Source organism: Mustelus asterias, chromosome 25 (assembly GCF_964213995.1).
Source record: "Mustelus asterias chromosome 25, sMusAst1.hap1.1, whole genome shotgun sequence".
Taxonomy (NCBI): domain Eukaryota; kingdom Metazoa; phylum Chordata; class Chondrichthyes; order Carcharhiniformes; family Triakidae; genus Mustelus; species Mustelus asterias.
The window spans coordinates 46,742,110-46,767,906 of NC_135825.1; the positions used below are offsets into that span (position 1 = coordinate 46,742,110).

Here is a 25,797-nt window from a genome sequence, read left to right on the forward strand (position 1 = left end):
AATCTATGCCCCTGAATTCTAGATTCCTCCATGAGGGGAAGTGACCTCTCAGCAAGCAGGGGAAGAGGTCACTTGGCCCCTCGAGTCTACTCTGCCATTCAATAAGATCATAGCTAATCTGACTGTAACCTCAACTGATCATTCCCACAAATGCCCAATAACCTTTCACCCTCTTGCTCACCAAGAATCTATCTCACTCTCCTTTAAAAATATTCAAAGACTCTGCTTCCACCACCTTTTGAGGAAGAGTTCCAAAGACTCACGAGCCTCAGAAAAAAAGACTCCTCATCTTTGTCTTAAAAGGGCAACCCAATATTTTTATGTGACCCATTGCTCTAGATTCTCCCACAAGAGGAAACATTCTTCTACATCCATCCTGTCGAGATGACTGATGTTTCAATCAACTCTTACTCTTCTGAACTACAGTGCATACAAGCCTAACCTGTCCAATCTTTCCTCATATGACAATTTTCCTATTCCAGCTATTAGTTGAGTAAATCCACTCTGAACTACTTCCAATGTATTTGCAACCTTTCTTAAAAAAGGCAACCAAAGCTGTACATGGTACTCCCTATGTATTTTTACCAGTGCTGTGTACAACTGAAGCAATTCCCCTCACAAGCAATAACATTCTATTAGATTTTTTGTTAGACCTGCATACTAACCTTTTGGGATTCGGTGATCCCACTGCATGTCAGTTAGAATCATAGAAACCCTACAGTGCAGAAGGAGGCCATTCGGCCCATCGAGTCTGCACCGACCACAATCCCACCCAGGCCCCACCCCCACATATTTACCCGCTAATCCCTCTAACCTGTGCATCCCAGGACTCTAAGTTCTACAATCTCTCCCCATTTAGATAATATGCTTTTTTGTTGTTCTTGCCTAGATGGAAAATTTCACATTTTCCCACTTTATACTCCACTTGCCAGACCTTTGCCCACTCGCTAAACCTGTCTATATCCACTTGTAGCCTCCTCATGTTCCCTTCATAACTTACTTTCCTACCTATCTTTGTACCATCAGCAAATTTTGCAACCAAATGTTCAATGTCTTCACCCAAGTCATTTATATAAATTATAAATGGTTAAGACCCAGCACTGATCCCTGTGGCACACGACTTGTAACATCTTGCCAATCAGAAAATTACCCATTTATGCTTACGTTTTCTCCTGTTAGCTAACTAAACTTCTATCTATGCCAGTATGTTACCCCATACATCATGAGCTTTTATATTTGTAATAACCTTATCAAACTTTCCAAGTGGCACAGTGGTTAACACTGTTGCCTAACAGTGGGTTCAATTCCAGCCACTCGTGTGGAGTTTGCATATTCTCCCCATGTCTGTGTAGGTTTCCTCTGGGTGCTCTGGTTTTCTTCCACAGTTCAACGATATGCAGTTTAGGTGGATTGGCCATGCTAAATTGCCACTTAGTTTCCCAGGATGTGGGGATTAGTGGGGTAAATATGTGGGGTTACGGAGATAGGGCCTGAGTAGGATGCTTTGTTGGAAGGTCGGTGCAGACTTGATGGGCCGAATGGCCTCCTTCTGCACTGTAGGGATTCTATCCCCTGACTCTCTGTTGGACCAACACTCTTTAACTTTTCCTTTTTGAATATCTATAGAAACTCTTGCTATCTGTTTTTATATTTCTTGCTAGCTTATTCTTGTACCCTTAATTTTTCCCTCTCTACTAATCTTTTAGTCATTCCTTGCTGTTTTTATACTCTGTCCAATCTTCTGACCTGCCATGCATCCTTGTGCAGTGTAATGCTTTTTAAGTTTGATATCTTTAATTTTTAGTTAATCAAGGCTGATGGGTGCTGTCGTTGGAATTTTTCTTTCTCATTGGCATGTATAGCATCTACTCTGTCAAACTCCCTCAGAATCTTTTCTATTTCAGTAAGATCGCTGCATTTCAAAATTGAGTACTTGGGTTGATGAACAACTAAGTTGAAGGAAGTGATGGAATTTTCAGCACACTTGTGCCAGTTCCTGTTCTTCAGCTGGAGGACCTTACAGTGATCTCATTTCCTTGCTTGTGCTTGATTTGCGGGTATGTCTGGGCCACTGCTAAATTTTACAGGACCTTTATTTAAGATAGAAATTGTTACAGCCTGAAATGAGCACCAACTTCACTGCAGTATTGAAATGAGACTCTTCATTTAATTAAATGAGGAAAAAGGCAAAGGAACTTGGGCAAACTAGAAAATGGTAACTCATAATAGAGATCTAAAGCAAAATACTGTGAATGCTGGAAATTTGAAATAAAGTGCTGGAAATACTCAGCTGGTCAAGCGGCATCCGTGGAGAGAGAGAGAGAGTTGATGTTTCAGGTTGATGGTCCTTTCATCAGAACTGGGAAAAATCTCTGAAGAGTAGAAGTATGGGTTAACCTTTCCAATTGCTGACCTTCCACCAGAATTTTATTCTGTGCAGAAGAGTGTACATACTGATGAATTCGGTTGTATCTGTTATGTGATCTGTCGGCTGAATTGTTCTGACCACAGATGGATGTGGACTGTTTGACACTTCTAAGCAGAATTGGAGTTTGACATGAATGAAGGATTTAAAACAAGCTCTCATTTCCTCTTCTCCACTTGCTGTGGCATAGTAATGTGGGAATGAAAATTCATTATTTGTTAAAACCCTGAAGAAAATTCAAAAAATTGTATTGAAGAAATATTTGTAGGTTGATCTTCAGTTCCTTTTCATAATTATACTAGTTCTTCATGCTAGTGATGTAAGCTGTGACTGTTTTTTGTTGAAAATGATTGCAGTGTACAGACTTCAGATGTGAAAATATTTTTAAAAAAACTTTTCTGGAACTAATTACTTTAGGAAGGAAGCCTCTGGGTTGGGGCAAATGGACGAATGTGGATTTGACCTGTTGTCTTGTTCTGATTTTAAAATGAGGTAACAAGATAAGAACAGCCTATTCCAGATTTCCAGACTATAAAATTAAAGCAAGAGTAAATAATACATGATCTGGGTTGTCAGATTAAAGTGCTATCGATGGCCTAAGGACTGCAATTTAAACACACCTTTTCTAGTGCGTCAGGTCTTGTAGATTGTTCTCTTTTAGACAAACAAATGGTCTTTTTACAAAGCAAAACTGACTGAAAAGTGCAGCTCAATGCCTGGATGATGATTTGATTAATCTGAGTTAGTTCAACCTACACTGAAAGTCATGCTACAAGTGAGAGTTCGTGAACTAACTTTGGGCTGCTGTAAAAAGTTAGTTGCGTGATTCCACAGCACAAAACTGCTTTTAATTCTGTACTTAATTAATGTTCGGGAAAACCATCTGCAGGAGGTAGGAAAAAAATACCCTGGAACTTTACCAAAGTTTAAGCTAAAGGGAGGGTTACTTTGCATCAGTTAATGGTATACTTCGTCTTGAGAATGTGCTGATGATGTTGGATGCTCAGATGAAGTAGTATTTGAATTCTCCCATTCCTTGTCCCTCATGTTAAGCAATATAAAGCTCTTATCCTTTTTTGTTCTTCATCACCAATACTGCAGCACTCGAACATAAAACATGAATGTTGTGATCTCAGAAACAACTAAAGACAGAAGTTTTCAGGATTGCTCTGTTTTTAGTTATTATTGCTTGCAATATCATATTATTTTAGCATGCTGTACTTCAAATTATTTTCTTCCTGTAATGATGGTACCATACAAACACCAGATTTTGAATTCAAGGAAATCCTTGTGCCTGTATCAGAAATTTGTTCACACAGCTCCCTAAATTATGACAAATGTTGATATTCCCTTAACGGAAGTATGTTTTACAAAACTAAGCAAGAATTTATTGACTTTAAAAACAAGTAATTCCAAGTTTTGCATATTTGTACTTTGGAGTTCAACCATTCTTTGTAACTTAATGTTCAAAATGCTTCATTGCTGCCGTAGTTAGATGTAAGCTTCTGCTGGCAAATTCTGATCACAGTTACTGTTGAGAAGCATAAAATATGCTGTTGGGCAATCTTCCATGTGAATAGTGGATTGTTGGCTGGTCATCCTTGGCTGCTTTTGTAAATTTCTGTTGCCTCCTGGTAACATAGTGCCATTAGCAGAGGTTTGGGAATAGGATGTCTGATAGATAACATGTGCACTCCACAATACAGTTGTTTCCTTGTGATAGCTGGTTTTCCGTGATATGTGCAGCTGACACTTAAATGAAAACATCTAACTTGTTGCTGCTTTTCAGATAAAGCTACAAAATAAGCTCTATTACCAATCACTTGGTAGTACAGAACCTGAATATTGCTGAAAAGAAAGACCCCTGTTGCTGTAGCTTTTTGTCTTGCACTTGTCTGGACAATGCCTGGAAATCTGAAATGAAGTAGAAAATGCTGGATAAACTCAGCAAGTCTGGCAGCGTCTGTGGAGAGAGAAGCAGAGTTAACATTTCAAGTTCCTGGGGGCGATTTTACCATCTCGCTGATTCATTTAGTGCAGCGGGCCGGGAGATTCAACTGGCACCCGATTTGCAAAGAACAGTACAGCACAGGAAACAGGCCCCTCGGCCCTCCAAGCCTATGCCGCTCCTTGGTCCAACTAGACCAATCGTTTGTATCCCTCCATTCCCAGGCTGCTCATGTGACTATCCAGGTAAGTCTTAAACGATGTCAGCGTGCCTGCCTCCACCACCCTACTTGGCAGCGCATTCCAGGCCCCCTCTGTGTAAAAAAACATCCCTCTAATATCTGAGTTATACTTCGCCCCTCTCACCTTGAGCCCGTGACCCCTCGTGATCGTCACTTCTGATCTGGGAAAAAACTTCCCACCGTTCACCCTATCTATCCCCTTCATAATCTTGTACACCTCTATTAGATCCCCCCTCATTCTCCGTCTTTCCAGGGAGAACAACCCCAGTTTACCCAATCTCTCCTCATAGCTAAGACCCTCCATACCAGGCAACATCCTGGTAAACCTTCTCTGCACTCTCTCTAACGCCTCCACGTCCTTCTGGTAGTGCGGCGACCAGAACTGGACGCAGTACTCCAAATGTGGCCTAACCAGCGTTCTATACAGCTGCATCATCAGACTCCAGCTTTTATACTCTATACCCCGTCCTATAAAGGCAAGCATACCATATGCCTTCTTCACCACCTTCTCCACCTGTGTTGCCACCTTCAAGGATTTGTGGACTTGCACACCTAGGTCCCTCTGTGTTTCTATACTCTTGATGACTCTGCCATTTATTGTATAACTCCTCCCTACATTATTAGCGTGATCCGCATTGGGCACCCGGGCCTGAGCACATCTCCCAGCGCCAGATTTCTGGCACTGTCAGCTCCGCGCCAGAAATAGGCATGGAGCTGCATTAGAGATGCAGCTTCTAATTTTAATATTCTTTAAATGTAATTAGCAGGACCAGGACGGAACCCTCTGGGCCCACTAGCCTCTCCCCCACCCCGCCAAGAGTATTTCGCTCCAGCGGGGATTATAATGCCAGCCTGGCCCCCTGGCACAAGGCGCAAAGTGCCAATCCCGGGGTCACCCTGGCACTGCCCACTGGGCATAGGGTAGTGCCAAGGGTTGGGGCATGTTGGGGGCGGGCCTCTGGGAGGTGGGAAGGTCCAGCTGCCACCCTGCAGTGAGGATCGGTGGGGGATTGGGGCAGGCCATCGGGGTGGATCCGGCCTGCCGGGGGCTTGGGGCTGCTGGGTTGGGGCAAGGGGCGGGATCGGGGGTTGATTGGAGCTGTGGTAGAGAAGTGACTGAGGTGTGGGGGGGTTCGAGGCTGGCCTCGGCATGCTTGGGGCGCCAGCAACTGGGCCGAGATGAGGGGGAGGGGGGCAGGGGGCTTAGGGCTGGCCAGCAATCGGGAGGTCAGCAGTGCGTGGCCACTGTGCATGCACCAATCTGGCGCTTACGGATTGGCGCATGTGCAGTTGTCCACTCAGCACTATGTTGCCGCTTCTCCTGCAGATAGGCCCCATCCCCAGCTTTTCAACAAGATCTATGCTGAGGCATTCTACAGTGCACAGAGTGTGGGAGATTCACTTTTAAACTCCCACTGAGAAAAACAGCGTTGTTCACTCCAGTTTTTAATGCAAATTCGACACTTAGAACTTTTTAAAGAGGAGTATTAATTGATTGGCAACGTATGACTCTGACTGAGGTGTTGCCAAGAAAAAAGCAACAAGGGCCTAAAGCCTCGGCAACATGTCTTGTTTCAGTGATATTCAAACTATATTTTGTCCAAGTCATTCTTTTGCAAAATAGACTTTAGCTTCCACATGGTCATAAGTAAGGTAATAAATCCTGTCACTGGCAAAACTTGTGAACGATATACAATAAGACTATGTTGCTCTTTCTCCTTCCACACCAACCCCTTCAGCCCAATCATATCTTATCTTCTATGCTCACTGATTTACAGTGACTCCAGGTAAGGTTTAGGGTTCTCATCCAGGTGTCCAGATCCCTCCATAGCCTCGCCCATCCTATCACTGAAACTTTGTCCAACCCTACAATCCCTCAGAACTCGGCATTCTTCAAAGAACGATCTCTAGAGCCTCCTCGTTCTTTCATTGCTTCACCATTGGTGCTTGTGTTTTCAGCTGCCTAGCCCTAACTTCTGGAATTCTTTGATAAAAGCAAAATACTGTGGTTACTAGAATCTGAAACAAAAACAGAAAACACTGGAAAATCTCAGCAGGTCCGACAGCTTCTGTGCAGAGAGAATAGAGCCAACGTTTCGATTCCGGGTGAACCTTCGTCCGAGCGCTCTGACGAAGGGTCGTCCAGACTCGCAACGTTGGCTCTATTCTCTCTCCACAGATGCTGTCAGACCTGCTGAGATTTTCCAGCATTTTCTGTTTGTGTTTTGGAATTCTCTTCCTGAATCTTTCTAGCTCTCTACATCTCTTTTCTAAGTCACCTTAAAACCTACCTGTGTTCAAGCTATCTTCACCTGTCTTAATATTTCTTTGTGGCTTGGTGTCAAATATTGCCTGACCCCTGACATGCGCGCCACCCCCCAACCCAACCCAACTCCCCTGCCTTAAGGAACATTGGTTCATTTTGTGCATTTTTATGGCTTTTTAACCTTACTAATGATTTTAAATGCACTAAAATAGCTTAGAGCATATATTTAATCAGTCAGATTTTTGAAACGTAATTTTTCTTTTTCATAGTTAATTATTTATTAATGATTTTAATGAACAAGCAAGCAATGTACCTGCAATTAATTTCCAATTGGGCAATAACATTTGAATGGGATGATTGCACAGCATTCAATGTGATCTACGATCAGAAATTTAACTGAATCAACCATATAAATACTATGTTGACAAGAGTAGGTGAGGGCTGAGAATTCTGAGGAATATCTCACCCCCTTGAGCCTAAATAGACCCCACTTAGCTTGCACCTTTATCCAGGAAGATGGCCATCGGGTGATTGTCAGAAAACTGACGAGCATATATTTGTACCTTCAGCAGGTAGTTAGTAGGTGCCAAGAGTTCCTCAAAAGGGATACAGGCATTGTAACTCAAACAGAATATATGTGAATGAATTGTCGTATTCTCCTAAGCACAATATGGATACTTGCTATATCCCTTTGAACAGTACCTCCACTCATTGTGGATGTGGAACTTGAGCAGCAGCTGTTTTCCAGTTCTGGCAGGCAAAAAGCCCCTGATGCTTTTGCGTCCTTTACTGGGCCTTCACTTAATCTGTCTTGGCAGCACTCCAACCAAGTTTGTTTCCTTATCCACATTACAATGGGTGTCTACTTTTATCATTAAAGAAAGAGTTAGTGCAGGATATGAAAGAGGTAGTAGTGCTGATGCACTGTCACTGTGGAGCGAAAGAAACAATGCTACAAACATACTTGTTTTAAGATTCTAATGTCAAAAGATTCAAGTGTGGGCATTTTGTAATGTTTGCTTTAGAATGCCACTGATTTTTGAATGACATAAATCACTGTTAGAGAATTGGTACTGCAACAATAGAATCACTTCACAGATCTACTGCACTTTGTACTAATTGTGGAATTGTTTCAGATTGAGGTGTTTTTTCAATATGTCTCTACTCCCAGTGTGCCAAATTCTTCCCATGTATACTTCAGGATGAAATTGGCTATTTTGGAACAACTGCACTTCTGCAAGATCTACATGAGGACAGTTGCAACCACCAACTTTTTCCTCCTTCAGGCATTTCCCACCTCTGATAGGGAGTGGGGAGTACAGAGTGTGGTTGGTGGGGCATACACACAGAGTGGGGAGAGTTCTGGACATGAAAGTTCTAGAGGGAATATTCAAACTTCAAGGCTATCCTGAATGAAGGTTAGTTCATCCATGCCTAGAATACAACAACACATCCAATAATGAGTAGTGGATATTTTATTTGTGTGCTTCTTGATGCAAGAGGGGAGAAAAAATTGCCACATATAAACTGCCTTGTTTATATTGATGATACCAATGTATTAAAAGATGGCTACCCAGCATATACACAAATTGACAGATGTGAATAACAGGAACCTGAGGGGCCTCACCTTTTCACCATATTTAGAGTCATACCGTCATAGAGGTTTACAGCATGGAAACAGGCCCTTCGATTTATGAAGACTTGAATTAAGTAAATAATAGAGCCATATTTCTAATTTTGTTGCTGACATTGAACTATTTGGCCCAGTAAATAGTGTAGAAAGGAGCAGAAATATTCAAATTGCCTTGAGGAGTGGTCAAACCTGGCAGATAGAGATCAATATGGGAAAGTGTGAAGCTGTCCATTGGAACCAGGAAAGATAAATATTTTCTAAATGGCGAGAAGCTCGAAACTCAGATGAACTGAGAGATGGTACAGCATTCACAAGAAGCTAGTGGGCAAGTACAGATAATTAATTAAAATGTTTTGTAATTGATTTGTTAATAATTACTTTAATATTAAGTGGCTGATGGATTGTTGGCCTTTATCTCAGGACATTGGAATACAAATGTGTGGAAGTTGTGTTTTTCTCTATCAAGCTCTGGTTAGACCCCATACGCAGTATTATAATCAGCTCTGCACTGAATGAAGGGCATGTTGACCTTGGAGGGGATACAGCACCAATTCACCAAAATGATACCAGAGCTAAAGTATTAAATCATCAGGATTGGCTGTCTTGAGGTGTTTAAGATGATCAAAGGGATTGATTAGATAGATAGAAACCATTCCTTCCGATTGGAACGTCTAGAACGAAACTACATAAATATAGAATTAGAGCTAGGTCATTCAGTGTCAAAGCCTTTCTTCTCAAAAAAAGCAGTGGAAAACACGAATGTGCTACCCCAAAAAGCTGCTGAAGCTGAAAATTTTGGAATTGAGGTTGGTTCCCTTTTGTTAAGCATGGATATTAAGCATTAATGGAACCAAATCATACAGATGGAGTTCAGAACTGAATGGCGGAACATGGACTGAATGGCCTTCTCTTTTTAGAATATTAATATTGCAACAATAGAAGAATCACTTCACGGATCTACTGGACTTTGTGCTAATGCTTCATTTTATGTTGTGGAATGCTTTCCAATAGAGGGAGCTCCAAGTTACTGCTCAGGTACAGGGGTCATAATGTGTGGAGTGGGGGAGAGGGTGGGGGCTGGTTGCAGGGTGTGATTAGTGGGGTACACAGACAAGAATATATGTTGTGACTGAAACAACAAAATGTGCTTCTACCATTTTCCCATTAAAACTGTTAGTAGCCAGGGTGATCCACTTAAAAATGGTTTTCCTGACTGTCAACCTAAAAACAGTGGTGTACCTACCACTGGAAACTTGTCTTGGGCATGTGGGGCTCAATATCAAAGTAGTTTTAATTATTGTGATTGTTTAGGTTTAGTAGTTAGAGTACCTCGTATTCTCATAATTCTTTGTGTTACTGGATTCCTTCTGACTTTGGAATTTATGCTAATTGATCTGTGGAAGTAAACTTTTACGGTTTAGTCTTTCAAGCCCTTCATAATTTTATTGGTTTCTATTAAATTTCCACAGCTATTTGTTCCAGTGAATAAAGCCAATGTTTTTCAAGTATACTGTCAAAAATCCCCCTCATTCCTGGTGTCCTCCTGATATATCTACATTGCAATGTATTTTCTATAGTGGTGTGTATGCATCGCAATGGATGGTTGCAGTAAGGTCCTGGTACTAAACAGATCATTGCACCCGAGGCTCCATTTACTTTAAAGTTAGCATTCTTTGTCTGCACGGCATAAACAGTTAACTGTAGGCTTGGTAGTTGATAGGAAGCCAGCTGAAAGAAGTTGCTTGTCTAGTCTGATAAAAGTACACCTGTGCCCATTTGGAGTTCCTGCACCTGCATTCATTAGAAACTTCAATGTAATGCAGGCATTGCTGCAAAATATTTTCTCCCTTATCAACTAAGCAGGGTGAAACTTGGAGAAAAAAAGTACGGTGTTTTTTAAAAAAACACGTTTAGTTCTGATTATCTTATCTATATAGTATCCTGTAACGTTGGCCATTGCTCTTCATTTGCTATTGCAATAGCAGTACTGTGGATGCTAGAAATCTGAAATAAAAATAGCAAATGCTGGGAATACTCAATAGATCTGGCAACATTTACAGAGAGAAACTGAACCATAAGGATCACCAACTGAAAACAGATGTTGCCAATCCTGTTCAATATTTCTAATACTCTATTCATGTTTGTGTAGTTTTCATTTTAAATTGCCTTGAGATGCCTCACTCTTGCTGCAGTTACATAGAAACATACATCGAGAATAGAAGCAGGAGGAGGCCTTTTGAGCCTTCTCCACCATTCATTATGATCATGACTGAGCATCAAATTCAATACCCTGATCCTGCCTTTCCCTCCCTTATCATTTGATCCCGTTAGCCCTATGAGCTATATCTAATTCCTTTTTTGAAATCACACAATACCTTCCTCGGGTATTGAGTTTAAAAATTGTCAAGTCAAGTTGCAGCTTTATAGAACCTTAGTTAGGCCACACTTGGAATATAGTGTTCAATTCTGGTCGCCACACTACCAGAAGGATGTGGAGGCTTTGGAGAGGGTACAGAAAAAATTTGCCAGGATGTTGCCTGGAGGGTATTAGCTATGAGGAGAGGTTGGAGAAACTTGGTTTGTTCTCACTGGAAAGACGGAGGTTGAGGGCTGACCTGATAGAAGTCTACAAGATTGAGAGGCATGGACAGAGTGGATAGGCAGAAGCTTTTTCCCAGGGTGGAAGAATCAATTACTAGGGGGCATAGTTTAAGGTACGAGGGGCAAGGTTTAAAGGGGATATACGAGGCAAGTTTTTTTACACAGAAGCTGGTGGGTGCCTGGAACTCACTGCCAAGGGAGATAGTGGAAGCGAATACAATAGTGACTTTTAAGGGACATCTTGACAAATACATGAATAGGATGGGAATAGAGGGATATGGTCCCCGGAAGGGTAGGGGGTTTTAGTTGAGTCGGGCAGCATGGTCGGTGCAGGCTTGGGGGCTGAAGGGCCTGTTCCTGTGCTGTAATGCTCTTTGTTCTTCGTAGCGATTCCACAGATTCACCACTCTCTGGGTGAAGAAATTTCTCCTCGGCTCAGTCCTAAAAGATTTACCCCATATCCTCAAACTATGGCCCCCTAGTTCTGGACTTCTCCACCCCATCAGGAATATTCTTGATGCTCTTGCCTAATAAAAATCTATCTCTCTCATTCTTGAATGCTCCAGTTATCCCTTTACCCTCACAACCTTTCTTATGAAGGAGAGTGTCCTGGATTTCTAAAAACCTTCGTGTGAAATCCTAGCTTTAATTTCAAGATTCCATCCTCTTGATCTTGATTTGTCTGCCAGAGGAATTGGGTTTGCTCTACATATCCTATCAAATGATTTTAACTTTTTAATTCCACAAGTGGGGTGGGTTCTTGTTGTGCTGTGCATTAAGGTGGAGTGTTCATTGTTGAAATGATGGGGCTGGCTATTTGATTTGAGAGCCTTGATCTATGAAAAAGGCACTGTTTGCAACTTGTACTTGAATATTTGACACTCAGTGCTTCTCTTTACAAAATTCAATTTTTAATACCTCATTGAAATTTTTCTGTGCTCTCAACAATCATCAGCTTTAAACTGGTCTAAGTGGTGACTTGATTCCAACTTTCTATGACACCATTGCTTAGTTTTATGTCCGTGTGATTGTGTAGGGCTTTTCTGCCTAGGCTGATGCACGGTATTATCCATCTGATGTTTGTTAGAGACGAATCAGATGCAAGAATCACAGTTCCAATTGGACACAGACAACCAAATGCTGAAATTTGAAACTGAAATAACTAGCTATTTAAAAATTGTAACTGACAGATTAAGTAGCTTCAAGTAACAGCAAAATTCAAGTTCTAATATTCAAAGTTGAAAACTTTGAGATCCAACATAATAGATTGGTGAAGTGAATATTAATTCTTCAGAGAAAACTGAAAATTTAGCAAAATGATTTGAAGGAAATTAGAAGAATTTACAGCACAGTGCCAGGCCCATTTGACTTGTCATGCCTGTTTTTCAGCTGCATCTGTCTCCTTTGATTTCATCATTCTTCTATTTCTTAATATTCTTTTTGTACTTTTTAATCTTTTAAATATAATTGCTGCTTTAATGAACGTTTGTGGTAAAGCATCCCATGTTATAACCTGCTATGCTGAAAAATAAATTGGGCTCCTTCGACAGCTTTCAAACCTGCAACTTCTACCACCTAGGACAAAGACAACAGATGCATGGGAACATCCCTCCAAGCCAACACACCATCCTGACTTGGAACTATATCACTGATCCTTGTTGCTGGATCAAAATGCTGAAGTTGCCTTCCTAGCAGCACTGTGGGTGTACCTACAAATGGACTGCAATGGTTCAAGAAGGTGGGCTCACCACTACCTTCTTGAGGGCAAGTGGGGATGGGAAATGGATGCCGTTTCAGCCAGCAATGCCCACATCCCATGACCAAATTTTTAAAAATCTGGTCTCCCTTTTTGTTGCAATGTTAAAACAAAAATGGTTCCAAGGACTTCAGATACGTGGATACGTTGGAAAAGCTGAGTTTGTTCTCCTTAGGGAAGAGAAGATTGAGAGGAAATTTGATACGAGATGGACAACATTTTGAGAGGCCTGGAAAAAGCAAATGAAAAAGCAGTTGGTATTGGTGGAGCGCATCAAGTGTCAGAGAACCACAGATTTTCGGTGAATGGGAAAGGAATCACAGGCAACGCAAAGCACTTTACCAGGGTGGCATTTTTTTTTAGGTATGCCTGGTTCTGCTCCTGGCATGCTCTCCTGCAATTCTCACTGAACCAGGGTTGATTCTTTGACTCAATGGTAATAGAAGTATCAGGAATTTTTTAAAAATACATTTGCAGGATATGGGTGTTGTTGGCTGGACCAGCATTTATTGCTCATTCCTAGTCGCCCTTGAAAAGGGAGTGGTGAGCTGCTTTCTTGAACTGCTGCTGTTAGAAAGGGAATTCCAGGATTTTGACCCAGCGACAGTGAAGGAACGGTGATATATTTCCAAGTCAGGGTAGTGAGTAACTTGGAGGAGAACCTCCAGGTGATGGTATCCCCAGGAATCTGCTGCTCTTCTCCTTCTAGGTGGTAATGGTTGTGGGTTTGGAAGGTGCTGCCTAAGGAACCTGTTCCTGCAATGCATTTGTAGATGGTGTATGCTTTTTGTTGGTGGTGGAGGGATTGAATGTTTGTGGAATGGGTAGCAATCAAACGGGCTGTTTTGTCCTGTATGGTGTCGAACCTCTTGAGTTTTGTTGGAGCTGCACTTGTCCGGGCAAGTAAGAGTATTCCATTGCACTCCTGACTTTATGCCTTATAGATGGTGGTCAGGAAGCAAGTTACTCAGAATTCCTAGTCTTTGACCTGCTCCGATAGCCACAGTATTTATATGGCTAGTCCACTTCAGTTTCTGATCAATGATAAGCCCCCAGGATATGGATAGTGGGGGATTCAGCAATGGTACTGCCATTGAATGCTGAAGGGGGATGATTAGATCCTCTCTCATTGGAGATTGCCACTACTTGTGTGATGTGAATGTTATTTGCCACTTGTCAGCCCAAATCTGGATATTGTTTAGGTCTTCCTGAATTTGGACTGAGGAGTCACGAATGGTGCTGAACATTGTGCAGTCATCTGCTGGCTCATGAGGTTTCAGCTTGGGCTGGAATACAATACTGCTGCTGCTGATGGTCCACAGTGCCTCATGGATGCTCGGTTTTGAACTGCTAAATCTATTCTGAATCAAGCCCACTTGGCAGGGTAATTATGCCGCACTCTTTCTCTGTTGCATATGGCCATTGTGATATTGTGGTTGTTATTACTTTCCGTTTTACCTAACAGAAGGTAATGCTCCAATCTTATATCAGCAACTCAACAAGTCATGACATCGTGTAGGGATGCATGTACAGTCAATTTTGTTCAGGGTGTTGCCATCTGGAAGCCTCCATATGTTTTTGTAGATATCCTTGTGTTTGAAGGTATTCCCAATGCTGAGCCCATTGTTGTTCCACAAGGCCAGCAGGTGCTCACTTGTTTCCATTGAACATACTTGCTGACATATGGGGCTTGGTGATACTTTTCAATCCTCACTGGCTGCCATGAATAAAGGAACTACAAAGACATGAGGGAGTAGCTGGCCAGAGTTGATTTGAAAGGGAGCCAGCAGGGAAGACAGTGGAACAGCAATGGCAGGAGTTTTTGAGAGTTATTCTGGAGGCACAACAAGAATTCATCCCAAGGAGGAGGAAACATGTTAAGGGGAGGATGAGGCATCCATGGCTGACGAGAGAAGTCAAGGACAGCATAAAAGAAAAAGCATACAAAGTGGCATGGATTGGTGGGAAGCCTTTAAAAGTGAGCAGAGGACAACTAAAAAAGCAATAAGGGGGAGAAGGTGAAATATGAGTGGAAGCTAGCTAGTAATATAAAAGAAGATGGGAAGAGTTTTTTTTTCAATATATAAAAGGTAAGAGAGAGGCAAAAATAGCCATTGGACCACTGGAAAATGAGGCTGGAGAAGTAATAATAGGTAACAAAGCAATGGCAGAGGAACTGAATAGTTACTTGGCATCAGTCTTCACGGTGGAAGACATCAGTGGGATGCCAGAGCTCCAGGAAAGTCGGGGGGCACAGGTGAGTGTAGTGGCCATCACCCAAGGAGAAGGTTCTGGGGAAACTGAAAGGTCTGAAGGTGGATAAATCACCTGGACCAGATGGACTACACCCCAGGGTTCTAAAAGAGATAGCTGAGGAAATTGTGGAGGCATTGGTGGTGATCTTTCAGGAATCACTGGAGACAGGGAGGGTACCAGAGGACTGGAAAGTAGCTAATGTAACACCGCTGTTTAAGAAGGGAGGGAGGCAGCAGACAGGAAATTATAGGCCGGTTAGCCTGACTTCGGCCATTGGCAAGATTTTAGAGTCCATTATTAAAGATGAGATCACAGAGTACTTGGAAGTGCATGATAAAGTAGGACTAAGTCAACACGGCTTTGTCAAGGGGAGGTCATGTCTGACACATCTCTTGGAGTTCTTTTGAGGAGGTAACAAGGAAGTTAGATAAAGGAGAACCAGTGGACGTGATTTATTTAGATTTCCAGAAGGCCTTTGACAAGGTGCCGCATAGGAGACTGTTAAATAAGTTAAGAGCCCATGGTGTTAAGGGTAAGATCCTGGCATGGATAGAGGATTGGTTGACTGGCAGAACACCCCAGTGTTTACCCCAGTCCAATGCCGGCATCTCCACATCATGACTGGCAGAAGGCAGAGAGTAGGGATAAAGGGGTCTTTCTCAGGATGGCAGCTGGTGCTAAGGGTCGGTGCTAGGACCACAACTTTTCACCATATACATTAACAATTTGGAGGAAGGAACTGAAGGCACTGTTGCTAAGTTTGCAGATGATACAAAGATATGTAGAGGGACAGGTAGTATTGAGGAAGCAAGAGGGCTGCAGAAGGACTTGGACAGGTTAGGAGTGTGGGCAAAGTCATGGCAGATGGAATACAATGTGGAAAAGTGTGAGGTTATGCACTTTAGGAGGAATGGAGGCATAGACTATTTTCTAAATGGGAAAATGCTTAGGAAATCAGAAACACAAAGGGACTTGGGAGTCATTGTTCAAGATTCTGTTAAGGTTAACGTGCAGGTTCAGTCGGTGGTTAGGAAGGCAATGCAATGTTAGCATTCATGTCGAGAGGACTAGAATACAAGAGCAGGGATGTACTCCTGAGGCTGTATAAGGCTCTAGTCAAACCCCACTTGGAGTATTGTGAGCAATTTTGGGCCCCATATCTAAGGAAAGATTTGCTGGCCTTGGAAAAGATCCAGAGGAGGTTCACAAGAATGATCCCTGGAATGAAGAGCTAGTTGGGTGGAAGTCGTATGAGGAACGGTTGAGGACTCTGGGTCTGTACTCGTTGGAGTTTAAAAGGATGAGGGGAGATCTTATTGAAATTTGCAGGATACTGCAAGGCCTGGATAGAATGGACATGGAGAGGATGTTTCCACTAGTCGGAAAAACTAGAACCAGAGGGCACAACCTCCGGCTGAAGGGACAATCCTTTAAAACAGAGATGAGGAGGAATTTCTTCAGCCAGAGAGTGGTGAATCTATGGAACTCTTTGCTGCAGAATGCTGTGGAGGCCAGGTCATTGAGTGCCTTTAAGACAGAGATAGATAGGTTCTTGATTTATAAGGGGATCAGGAGTTGTGGGGAAAAGGCAGGAGAATGGGGATGAGAAAAATATCAGCCATGATTGAATGGCGGAGCAGACTGGATGGGCCGAGTGGCCTAATTCTGCTCCTATGTCTTATGGCCATCAAGCGCAGCATTGAGTTCACCGTAGCTTGATATCATAGCTGGGTGCCTTGCCCAATGTGCCCTTCATCCTGATGGTAGAATTTATCTTCCTCCTCCTCTGTGTCTGCCTCTGGTACATAAATGTGCATGACAGTGACTTTGGCATGCGTTGTGTGGAATCTGGCGGAGATGATGCAATGGATACTGGCTTCCACCCAACTAGTGCTTCTGCTGAGCATATGTTGAGTATGAGACCGACTCCGTGGGTGTGGTGGTACAGGATTGACCATTGATTTGTCTTTGGCCTATCCACCATATCTCACTGATGCACAAGATGTCAAGTCAGTAAATCCTCATTTCTCACAGAACCTGAGAATCTTCCTATGTTGGAAGAGTGTTCAGATATTCCAAGTGCCAATTCTGGTGATGGTTTTGGCATTGAAGGTTGGGTGTGTCAAAGATCAGACTTTCTTTTGAGTTTCACTTCATTTAGTTATCCACGCTCCTTTCCTGTTAGTTATTTATTTCAATGTGAGGAAGGCGATTGATGATTGTAGACTTTGGCATCCCACGGCAACACCAGCAATTGATGGACCTGGATTTTGCAGACTATATTTCCTTGCTGCCTGAAGAATTTCTCATGCTCCAAGACTACCAGTCTTGAGAGCAACAGTGACAAGGTTAGTCTATGCATAAACTGTGAGGAGGCCCAGACAATTACAATTGCAAAGCAACAAGGTTCTGAACTCCCATCACTATCAGACAGCAGAATACCAAGGACATTGACCACTTTGCCTACCTAGGAAGCGACATTTCCAAAGACACTGATGCAGAGATCGATACCTACACAAGAATTGACAAAACAGCATTGGGCTTCCAGTGGTTTTACAAAGCCTGGGCAGCCAATACAATTAACAGACCGTGAAGCTGCAACCCTACATGTCCATGGTGATGCCATTTGCAATCTATCAATGGAACATGGTAACAAACAACAAATGTGTCGCGTAGTCGAACATCTTTCACTAGTGCTGCCTGAGTGAGATCCTGGGCATCACGTGGGGAGGTAGAATCACCAAAGAAGTACTACAGAGGACTGGTCATGGGTGCCTGCGGGGCAATGTAACAGGGAGGCTGGTTGCAAGTATTTAGCTCCCCAGACACGTGCTCTACAAAGTGACAGTAGAATGGACACCACCAGATAAAGATGATGATGAAGTCGATCAAAGAAGAGCTTTAAGAGAGGAACACCACTGGGGCTGGAGAGAAAGTGATTGCGATGGACCCTGGCTAGTAATGGAGTCTTTGTGCCCATTGTCCCACATGAGACCAGAGGAGTCGAGTCCAAGTAGGTAAGTGCAGCAAATCATGATGGAGGACACCCTCGATGTGAAAACAGTGCAATTATCTCCACATAAACTGCATGGTACTCCCTTCTATCAATACTGTCATGAACAGATGCATCTCTGAGGAATTGGTGAGGATGAGGTCAAGTAGGTTTTCCCCTTATGTTGTTTTCGCCCGCTGCTGCAGGCCCACTGTTAGCTGTGTTCTTCAGGACTTGGCCAGCTCAGTCACTAATGGTGCTACTGACCCACTTTTGGTGATAGACATTGACATATCCCACCCAGATTACCTTATTTGCCCTGGCTGTCCTCAATGGTTGAGAGATCTTGGGGTTTAGAGTTGATATTGAGGACTCCCTGCCCTATTCTTTTGGTTTCATTTCTGGTAAGTCTGCCGTGCTAGTGGGAAAGCACATACCCAAGGATGACAATGGGAGGTGTTAGATGAAAGATGTGATTCCGAGAGTGACCATGTCTGACTAGTCTGAATAGCTTTCTCATTTTCGGTATACGTTCCCAAATATCAGTTAGAAAGACTTTGCAGTATAGATTGGCTTTGGAATCCAGTGGCAGGTGCTCTGTCCAGTTTTATTCTTATTCTACAGTATGCTGTAACCGAGGCCCCGGTATAATGTCTTATTCAAAAAAAGAATTAAAATTTGTAATAATGAGGAAAGCATAAGACACTCTAGGTGTAAAATATTTTGAAATATTTACATTTTTTTAATATACTAAGTCATTGTTGGAACCTAGATATCTGCTTCTATCTGTCTTGCCTTTCTGCACATCTTCCATCTGTAAAATAGACCTGGTCTTTGCTTCGTCCATAAGGGTATGGTGCAGTGATGTGCATCCAGTTGATCAGTTTAAATAAAAGGAAAGGTGGAAAGGAAATTTCCCCTCTCGCGTTAGGAATTGTGCCTCCAAGGCCACTTGGCTCATCAAGGGGATTCTTGAAAGAGCCTCTTGGAAGCCTGTCCTCGTGCTTTGTGTATATTAATGATCAGTGAATTGCATAGAGAAGACTTACACCTCTGTAAGAAGTGTAGAGATCATCACTGAAGTGAGGAACAAAACTTTTTTGTGAGCATAGCCAGAAGTGCCGACTGTCAGTTCTCTCAATGAGTTATATTTTAAGTTTTGTACCAGGTATAAAATAATTTCCAGTCAATATTTTGTTTTTTTTTTGCAGATGACAACCCACCCTAATTACCACCTTTGCTATGAAAGTTCCTAATCAAAAAATGTTCAATATAAATCAATTCTAGTTGCGACACATCTAATTACTCATGATACTCTCAGCTGCATTGAAAATAAATTAGAAAATAATTAGTGAACTGTTAAACCTTACCTTATTTATCAAAGTTCACTTTTAATAAATAATACAATAGATCCATAGGGTATAGTTTTACTCCTGCTTGAGTCATTTGGCAGCCTACATAAATCATATCCCATCAGTCTTCAAAGTGACTACCAGCAGTCTAAAGGGGAAGGATTAATGCCAGATTTCACTATAGGCTGTCATGGTCTGTTTAAGTCCAGTACAGTACCTAATAAAATTGTACATATCCCATGCTTACTTTGAACAGTCAGTTTTTGTTAATCGGCATATCTCGAAAGGAGTTCATTCAGCCCATCACTGCATGTGTTTTGATATAGAAAATACAGGACGAGTCATTAACCATTTTCCCATCATGCCTAGACCATTTATGACATCATGGGGCGTGGGCCTCACTAATAAGACCTGTGTTTATTGTCCATCCTTAAATTTTTTTGAGCGGTTTGGTACGACTTAGTACCTTGCTAGGATTTTTCAGAGGGCAGTTAGAGTCAACCACATTACCATGGGTTTGGAGTCAACATATAGGCAATAATGAACCAGATGGGTTTTTAATATCAATTGATAATTTCATGGTCACCATTACTGAGACTAGCTTTCATTCCAGGTTTATTAGTTAATTAAATTTAAGTTTCACTAGCTGCCATGGATTCTTTGTCCCAAGAGCATTAGCCAGGGCCTCTGAACTTCCAGTCCAATAACATTACCATCACCACCACTGTCTCCCCATATTACCATTGCCTCCATGGACTTGCTCTGTATTTTTGTATATTCCTCCTTTATATTTATTTAACCAATTCCCTTTTAAATTATATAGCATTTGCTTCATTAATGACTTGTGGTTAAAAAAAATTTCCATGTCTAATAACCGTGTGTGGGGTGAGAATGTCCAAGTTCCCTCAGTTGATGCTCTGTTTCCGATAGCTAAAGCAATATTACACTATTTGTGTTCTCAAACCTGTTTCACTATTTTGAACCCTAATTTTAGATTTTTTTTCTTCTAGTTTTGTAGGGGTGGGGGAAGATGAGTGTTGAAGCCTTTCTTAAATTAATAAGTATAAACTTAAGGTAGCTTACCAATCCTCAACTAAACAAATTGAAATAGGTTCCCTAGTTTTGTGTTCAATGCCCCTAAAAATCCCATTCACTATTTCCCTAAATGTGCTACTTCATACTATCTGCATTGAAGTGCATCTTGGCACACAACTCCCCACTCCCTTTCCGCTCTTTTATGCATTTCTGCAAGTTCCTACATTCTTCACAGATTACTATGCGTTTAATTTGATATCCGCAAGCTTTAATATTTTTTTCTCAGATTTAAGAAGTCTCATTTAACATGCATGTTATTGTCCCTTAACATATAATTTAGCGATTGATAATTGAATACTTGAGCTTTAAAATAGTGTAGAACCTCAATTATAATAAATGCTTTCCTGATTGAATTTTTTGACTACAACATTAACCCTAAAGAAAGGACATGTTTAGTTCAGTATCGTATGCTTTGTGCAGGTACCTGGAGAGTTATGAAAAGCTGCACCATTTTGGTGAAGATGACGAAGTACTTACACCAACCAATTCTCGACCGCAGGGTGTAGTCTCTGGGGTTCATTTATTTTATAATCGGCATCAGCACATTATTCCAGGTAAGTGCCAACAAGTGGAAGCTTTAAAGGTGTAGTAATTATTTACATAGTTTATCTTGGTGGATTAATGTTGAATCTCAGCAGGAATTATGTAAGGTATCACCAGTGCTTTTGTAAAAAAAACTCTTGATTTTTGGGAGACATAGCAAACTCCAATGTTTAGTTGTGGGTGCCACTTCCCAGATCCAGCTCACCATAGGGTAGCATGTCTGTGCTTTGGCCAGTGTACACCGTGCAATGTAATTGCATCACAACATTACTACAGAGAATATTTGTGGGCATATGTAATGGTGTCACTAACAAAACATACTACTGGAACAGCTGTCTGCTCGCCTCCAGAAAGAAGTTTAACAACACCAGGTTAAAGTCCAACAGGTTTATTTGGTAGCAAAAGCCACAAAAGCTTTCGAGGCTCTGAGCCCCTTCTTCAGGTGAGTGGGAATTCTGTTCACAAACAGAACTTATAAAGACACAGATGTCCCGAGGCATGGTACATGTACCATGCCTCGGGACATCTGTGTCTTTATAAGTTCTGTTTGTGAACAGAATTCCCACTCACCTGAAGAAGGGGCTCAGAGCCTCGAAAGCTTTTGTGGCTTTTGCTACCAAATAAACCTGTTGGACTTTAACCTGGTGTTGTTAAACTTCTTACTGTGTTTACCCCAGTCCAACGCCGGCATCTCCACATCATGGCCTCCAGAAGAGCAGTGACAGATGGGGAGATTCTGTTTAATAAAAAAAATTATCTTCTGGACCATCAATTTATCTTAGCTGGTGACTAAGCAAGACTAATGCTATGGAGACTGGTGATTCAAGAGCTCTTTAAAAGAAGCTTTCTAAAGCATTATCGGCAGGGCCTTTCACAGTGATAGAATAATATAGCAGAGAAGGTGGCCATTCAGCCTCTATTAAAGCCCCCTCCACCCCCTCCCCCATCCTTCCTAAAGTGTAGTGTCCACAGTGAACACAATAGCCCAGTTGGTGCCTAACCAACAATTTACAAAGGCTACATAGTCTATCCCTCTGGGATCCTGCATTTTACTTAATACTCTTCTTGCCTTTTTTGTCCACCTTCGAAAAATTGTGTATGATGGACCCCAAGTTTTTCTGTTCTTGAAATACCTTCAGGATTAAATTTCTATTACATCTATTCAATCTTCCTCCCAAAATGCCTCACTGCACTTCGTAATTAAATTGCGTCTTCCATGTCTGTCCCCATTTTACCAACCTGTGTCCTCCTGAAGTTTGTTGCTATCCTCTTGTTTACTGTATGATTTTAGTTTTCATTTGTCAAGCCTGAGTTCATTATTATTTAAGGACAAAAGAAACTAAATGTTTTTCTTCTTTCAGAAAGTGTACGTCGAGGTTATGGGCTTTTTACAGAATTTACCACAATCAGCGACTATAATAAAGTGGTGCTGTCTTTACTTTCGGGACTTCCAAATGAAGTGGACTTTGCAATCAACGTTTGTACTCTTATGTCACACGGGAACAAACGATTACTACAAATGGAAAAAGACCCGAAGGTGGTTACACTGCTGCTTGCACATGCTGGGATTTTTGACGACAGTAAGCAACTTTTTTTAAGCCCATAATTAAGAATATGAATTATGAGATGAAAATTTCAGAAGTAGGCATAGAAACAAAAGCAAGTCTTTCAAAGCTGTTTGCACAGAGAATTTGATAAATAGGATGGCTTGTTAAAGAGAGTGGCAACAGAAAATCAGTGAGAATGGCAATTTGGTGCAGTATGTAAAGTAAGGGTGTGCTAAGTAATTAAGCCAAAAGCCAACAGGAATTAAATAATCACATGGAGGAAATAAAAACAATGGGGTAATAATCTACAGACAGAGCAGAGTGGCTGAAACTGAGCAAATTAAGTATGTAAAGTATCTAGATAGCCCTTTGCGCGTTCAGTTTCTTTATTGGTTAGTGTTAAGCTTGAATTAGTTGGGGTTTGATGTTGGTGTAAATGCAACTCAAAGGGTAGCAAGTTGAACTAATAAATTCTAACTGCATTTATAGATGCTAGTAACTGATTAATAGCTAAATAATTAATCACAGTAACCTAATTAATTTATTTAACATCAAGTTAAATCCACATATTTAGTAGATCTCAAACAACTAATTAGTTCAAGAAGTAAAATACAGATGAATAACAAATTAATTAATGAACACATGACAGTGTAGGCAATGTGTTGAAATTATAGTGAGAGAGACAACGTGTGGACAATTAACCCAGACTGCTACATCGAAAGAAATGGCTCTTACACGAGGTGTTCCAATTCAGTTATTAAAATGGTGTCTGACATAGACGCTCTGACACATTAGATAAGAGAAGAAACTACTGGATAATTTACTCCAGAATACAGTAACATACCAGAGGAAAACAAAGCCACAGAAAGGGGAGAATGTGACTGTCAGTCAGCTGAGTAGAGGGAATGTGAAAGAAGTCCAGCAGAGACTGCTCCTGTCCAACAAGTTCAAAGCACTGGACACTAACATACCAGCTAATTATTTTTTGTTGTGTGTAGTCAATTCATTACAAGTCCTTTAGATTGTTTTGCATGGCCACCCATGCATTGTAACTGAAAGCGGACATGTCTGCATCGCCTGTGTGGGATCCTGCAACCATGCAGCTTAGAGGGAGTAATGTTTGATACCTGCAAAGATATGGAGAATGACTGTGAGAAGGACAGCCGAGGCATCGTGGAGCAGAAGGCTGCCTAAGGGGAGGAGGTGCAGGGTAGGAAGGTTGCTGTTATAGGGAATTCTATAATCAAAGGAATTACAGCATTCTCCGGATCGAGTCCTAATTGGTGTGTGGTCTGTGTTGCCAGGGTAAGAGATATCTTGAAACAGCTGGAAAAGAATGTGGAAAGGGAGTGGGAGAATCCAGTTGTGCTCCATGTCTGAATCAACATAATTAAGATTGACAAAGAAGCCCAGCTAAGGGAATATAAGGAGTTAGAAACTGCATTGAAAAACAGAAGCATGCAGATAATAGTGTAAGGATTATAACCCAAATTGGCATAGAGACAAAAAGATTAGAAAAGTCAACACATATTTGAAGGTGGTGTGGGATACTGGCACTGGGGTGGGAGCTGTGCCATTGGGACAGGCTGCACTTGAATTGGGCTGGAGCCAAGACCCAAGTGGAATGGATAATGAAAGCTGTAAATAGTACATTGAAACAATAACATGGAGGAGAGAATTACTCAAAATTGCAGAAAGCTGCAGAATCAGGAAATGACAATAAAGGATGAGATAAAAGAACAAATAAGTAACCTGAAAGAACAGAGTTCAAGAGATGTCATATGGCGTAAAGGTAAAGTAACCAAAAAAAAAAAGAAATATAAACTTTTTGTACAACAATATTTGTGGGTGAACTGGAGCAAAGAGCCATCTGCTTTCTTAGAATCGACATAAAGAATTGCATAGCTCTATTTCGCACAAGAGCTGTGGGAGTTTATCTCCAGTGTCTTATCAATATTTATCCTTCAGTCTACATCACAAAAACAGATTCTATGCTGTGCACAAATTGGCTGCTGCATTTCCTACAAACAACAGTGAGTTCACGTCAGAAAAATACTTCACTGGCTGTAAAGCACTTTGGAGCATCATGAGGCTGTGGCGAATACTATATAGTCTTTTTCTTCCAGAGAGAATTTGGACATGGTCGAAGAGCATAAGAAGTAGAAGCAAGAGTAGACCATAGGGTCCATCGAGTCTACTCCACCATTCAATACGATCATGGCTGATCCAGGGCTTCAACTCCATTTTTCTGTCCATATCCTTTAATTCCCTGAGAGAGAGAGAGACCAAAATTCTGCCTATCCCACTCTTAAACACGTTCAACAGTGGAGCATCTACAACCCCCTGGGGCCAAGAATTCCAAAGATTCATAACCCTTTGAGTGAAGAAATTTCTTCTCATCTCAGTCGTAAATGATTGCCCCCATGTTTTAGATTCCCCAACCAATGGAACAATCGCTCAATGTCCACCCAATCAAGCCCCTTCAATATTTTGTAGATTGCCCCTCATTCTTCTAAATTCCAGCGGATATAAACTCAATTTAATCAACGCCTCATCATAGGACAAATCCCTCATCCCAGTGACCAATTTAGTGAACCTTCACTGTACTGCCTCCAATGCAAGTATATCTTTTTTTAAATGTTAAGGCCAAAACTGTATACAGTACACCAGATGTAGTCCCCCATAGACCTGTACAACTGTAACAGGACTTATTTATCCTTGTACTCCAATCCTTGCAATAAAGACCAACATGTCATTTGTCTTCCTGATTACACCAGCACCAGCATGTGAACGTGTTCCTTGTACCAGCACACCCAGTACGCTGGCTGATAAACATTTGGAGTTGCAATGTAAGAAATAACACACAAGGCAAAATGAAAACTAAAGATGGGTAGGATGCTAAAAGAAAAGCAAGATAAATTCATACATCTGTTTTCTGTGCAGTATGTTTTATTTAATATGAGCCTGCCCCACTATTCAATTAGATCACAGTTGAATTGCACCCTGACTCCATTTACCCACCAAATCTCTACATTGTTTAACACCCATAGTAATTTGGTAATTTTAAAATGGATATGAAGAAATGACAAAGTTGTTTTGCTTGCAGATTAACATTTTAAAAATTTCTCATGTTTGAAGCAGC

The 25,797-nt window shown here is 41.5% G+C and overlaps 1 protein-coding gene across 2 annotated transcripts in view; it reads left to right on the forward strand.

The window, feature by feature from the left end:
• The window catches only part of LOC144511945 (AT-rich interactive domain-containing protein 2-like), a 197,530-nt gene that overhangs the window by 85,158 nt on the left and 86,575 nt on the right, over positions 1-25,797 (forward strand). For both annotated transcript variants that reach the window (XM_078242433.1, XM_078242434.1), the window contains exons 4-5: positions 20,986-21,119; positions 22,470-22,688. In XM_078242433.1, the coding sequence (XP_078098559.1) occupies positions 20,986-21,119; positions 22,470-22,688 (353 nt within the window). The remainder of the gene's footprint in view (positions 1-20,985; positions 21,120-22,469; positions 22,689-25,797) is intronic.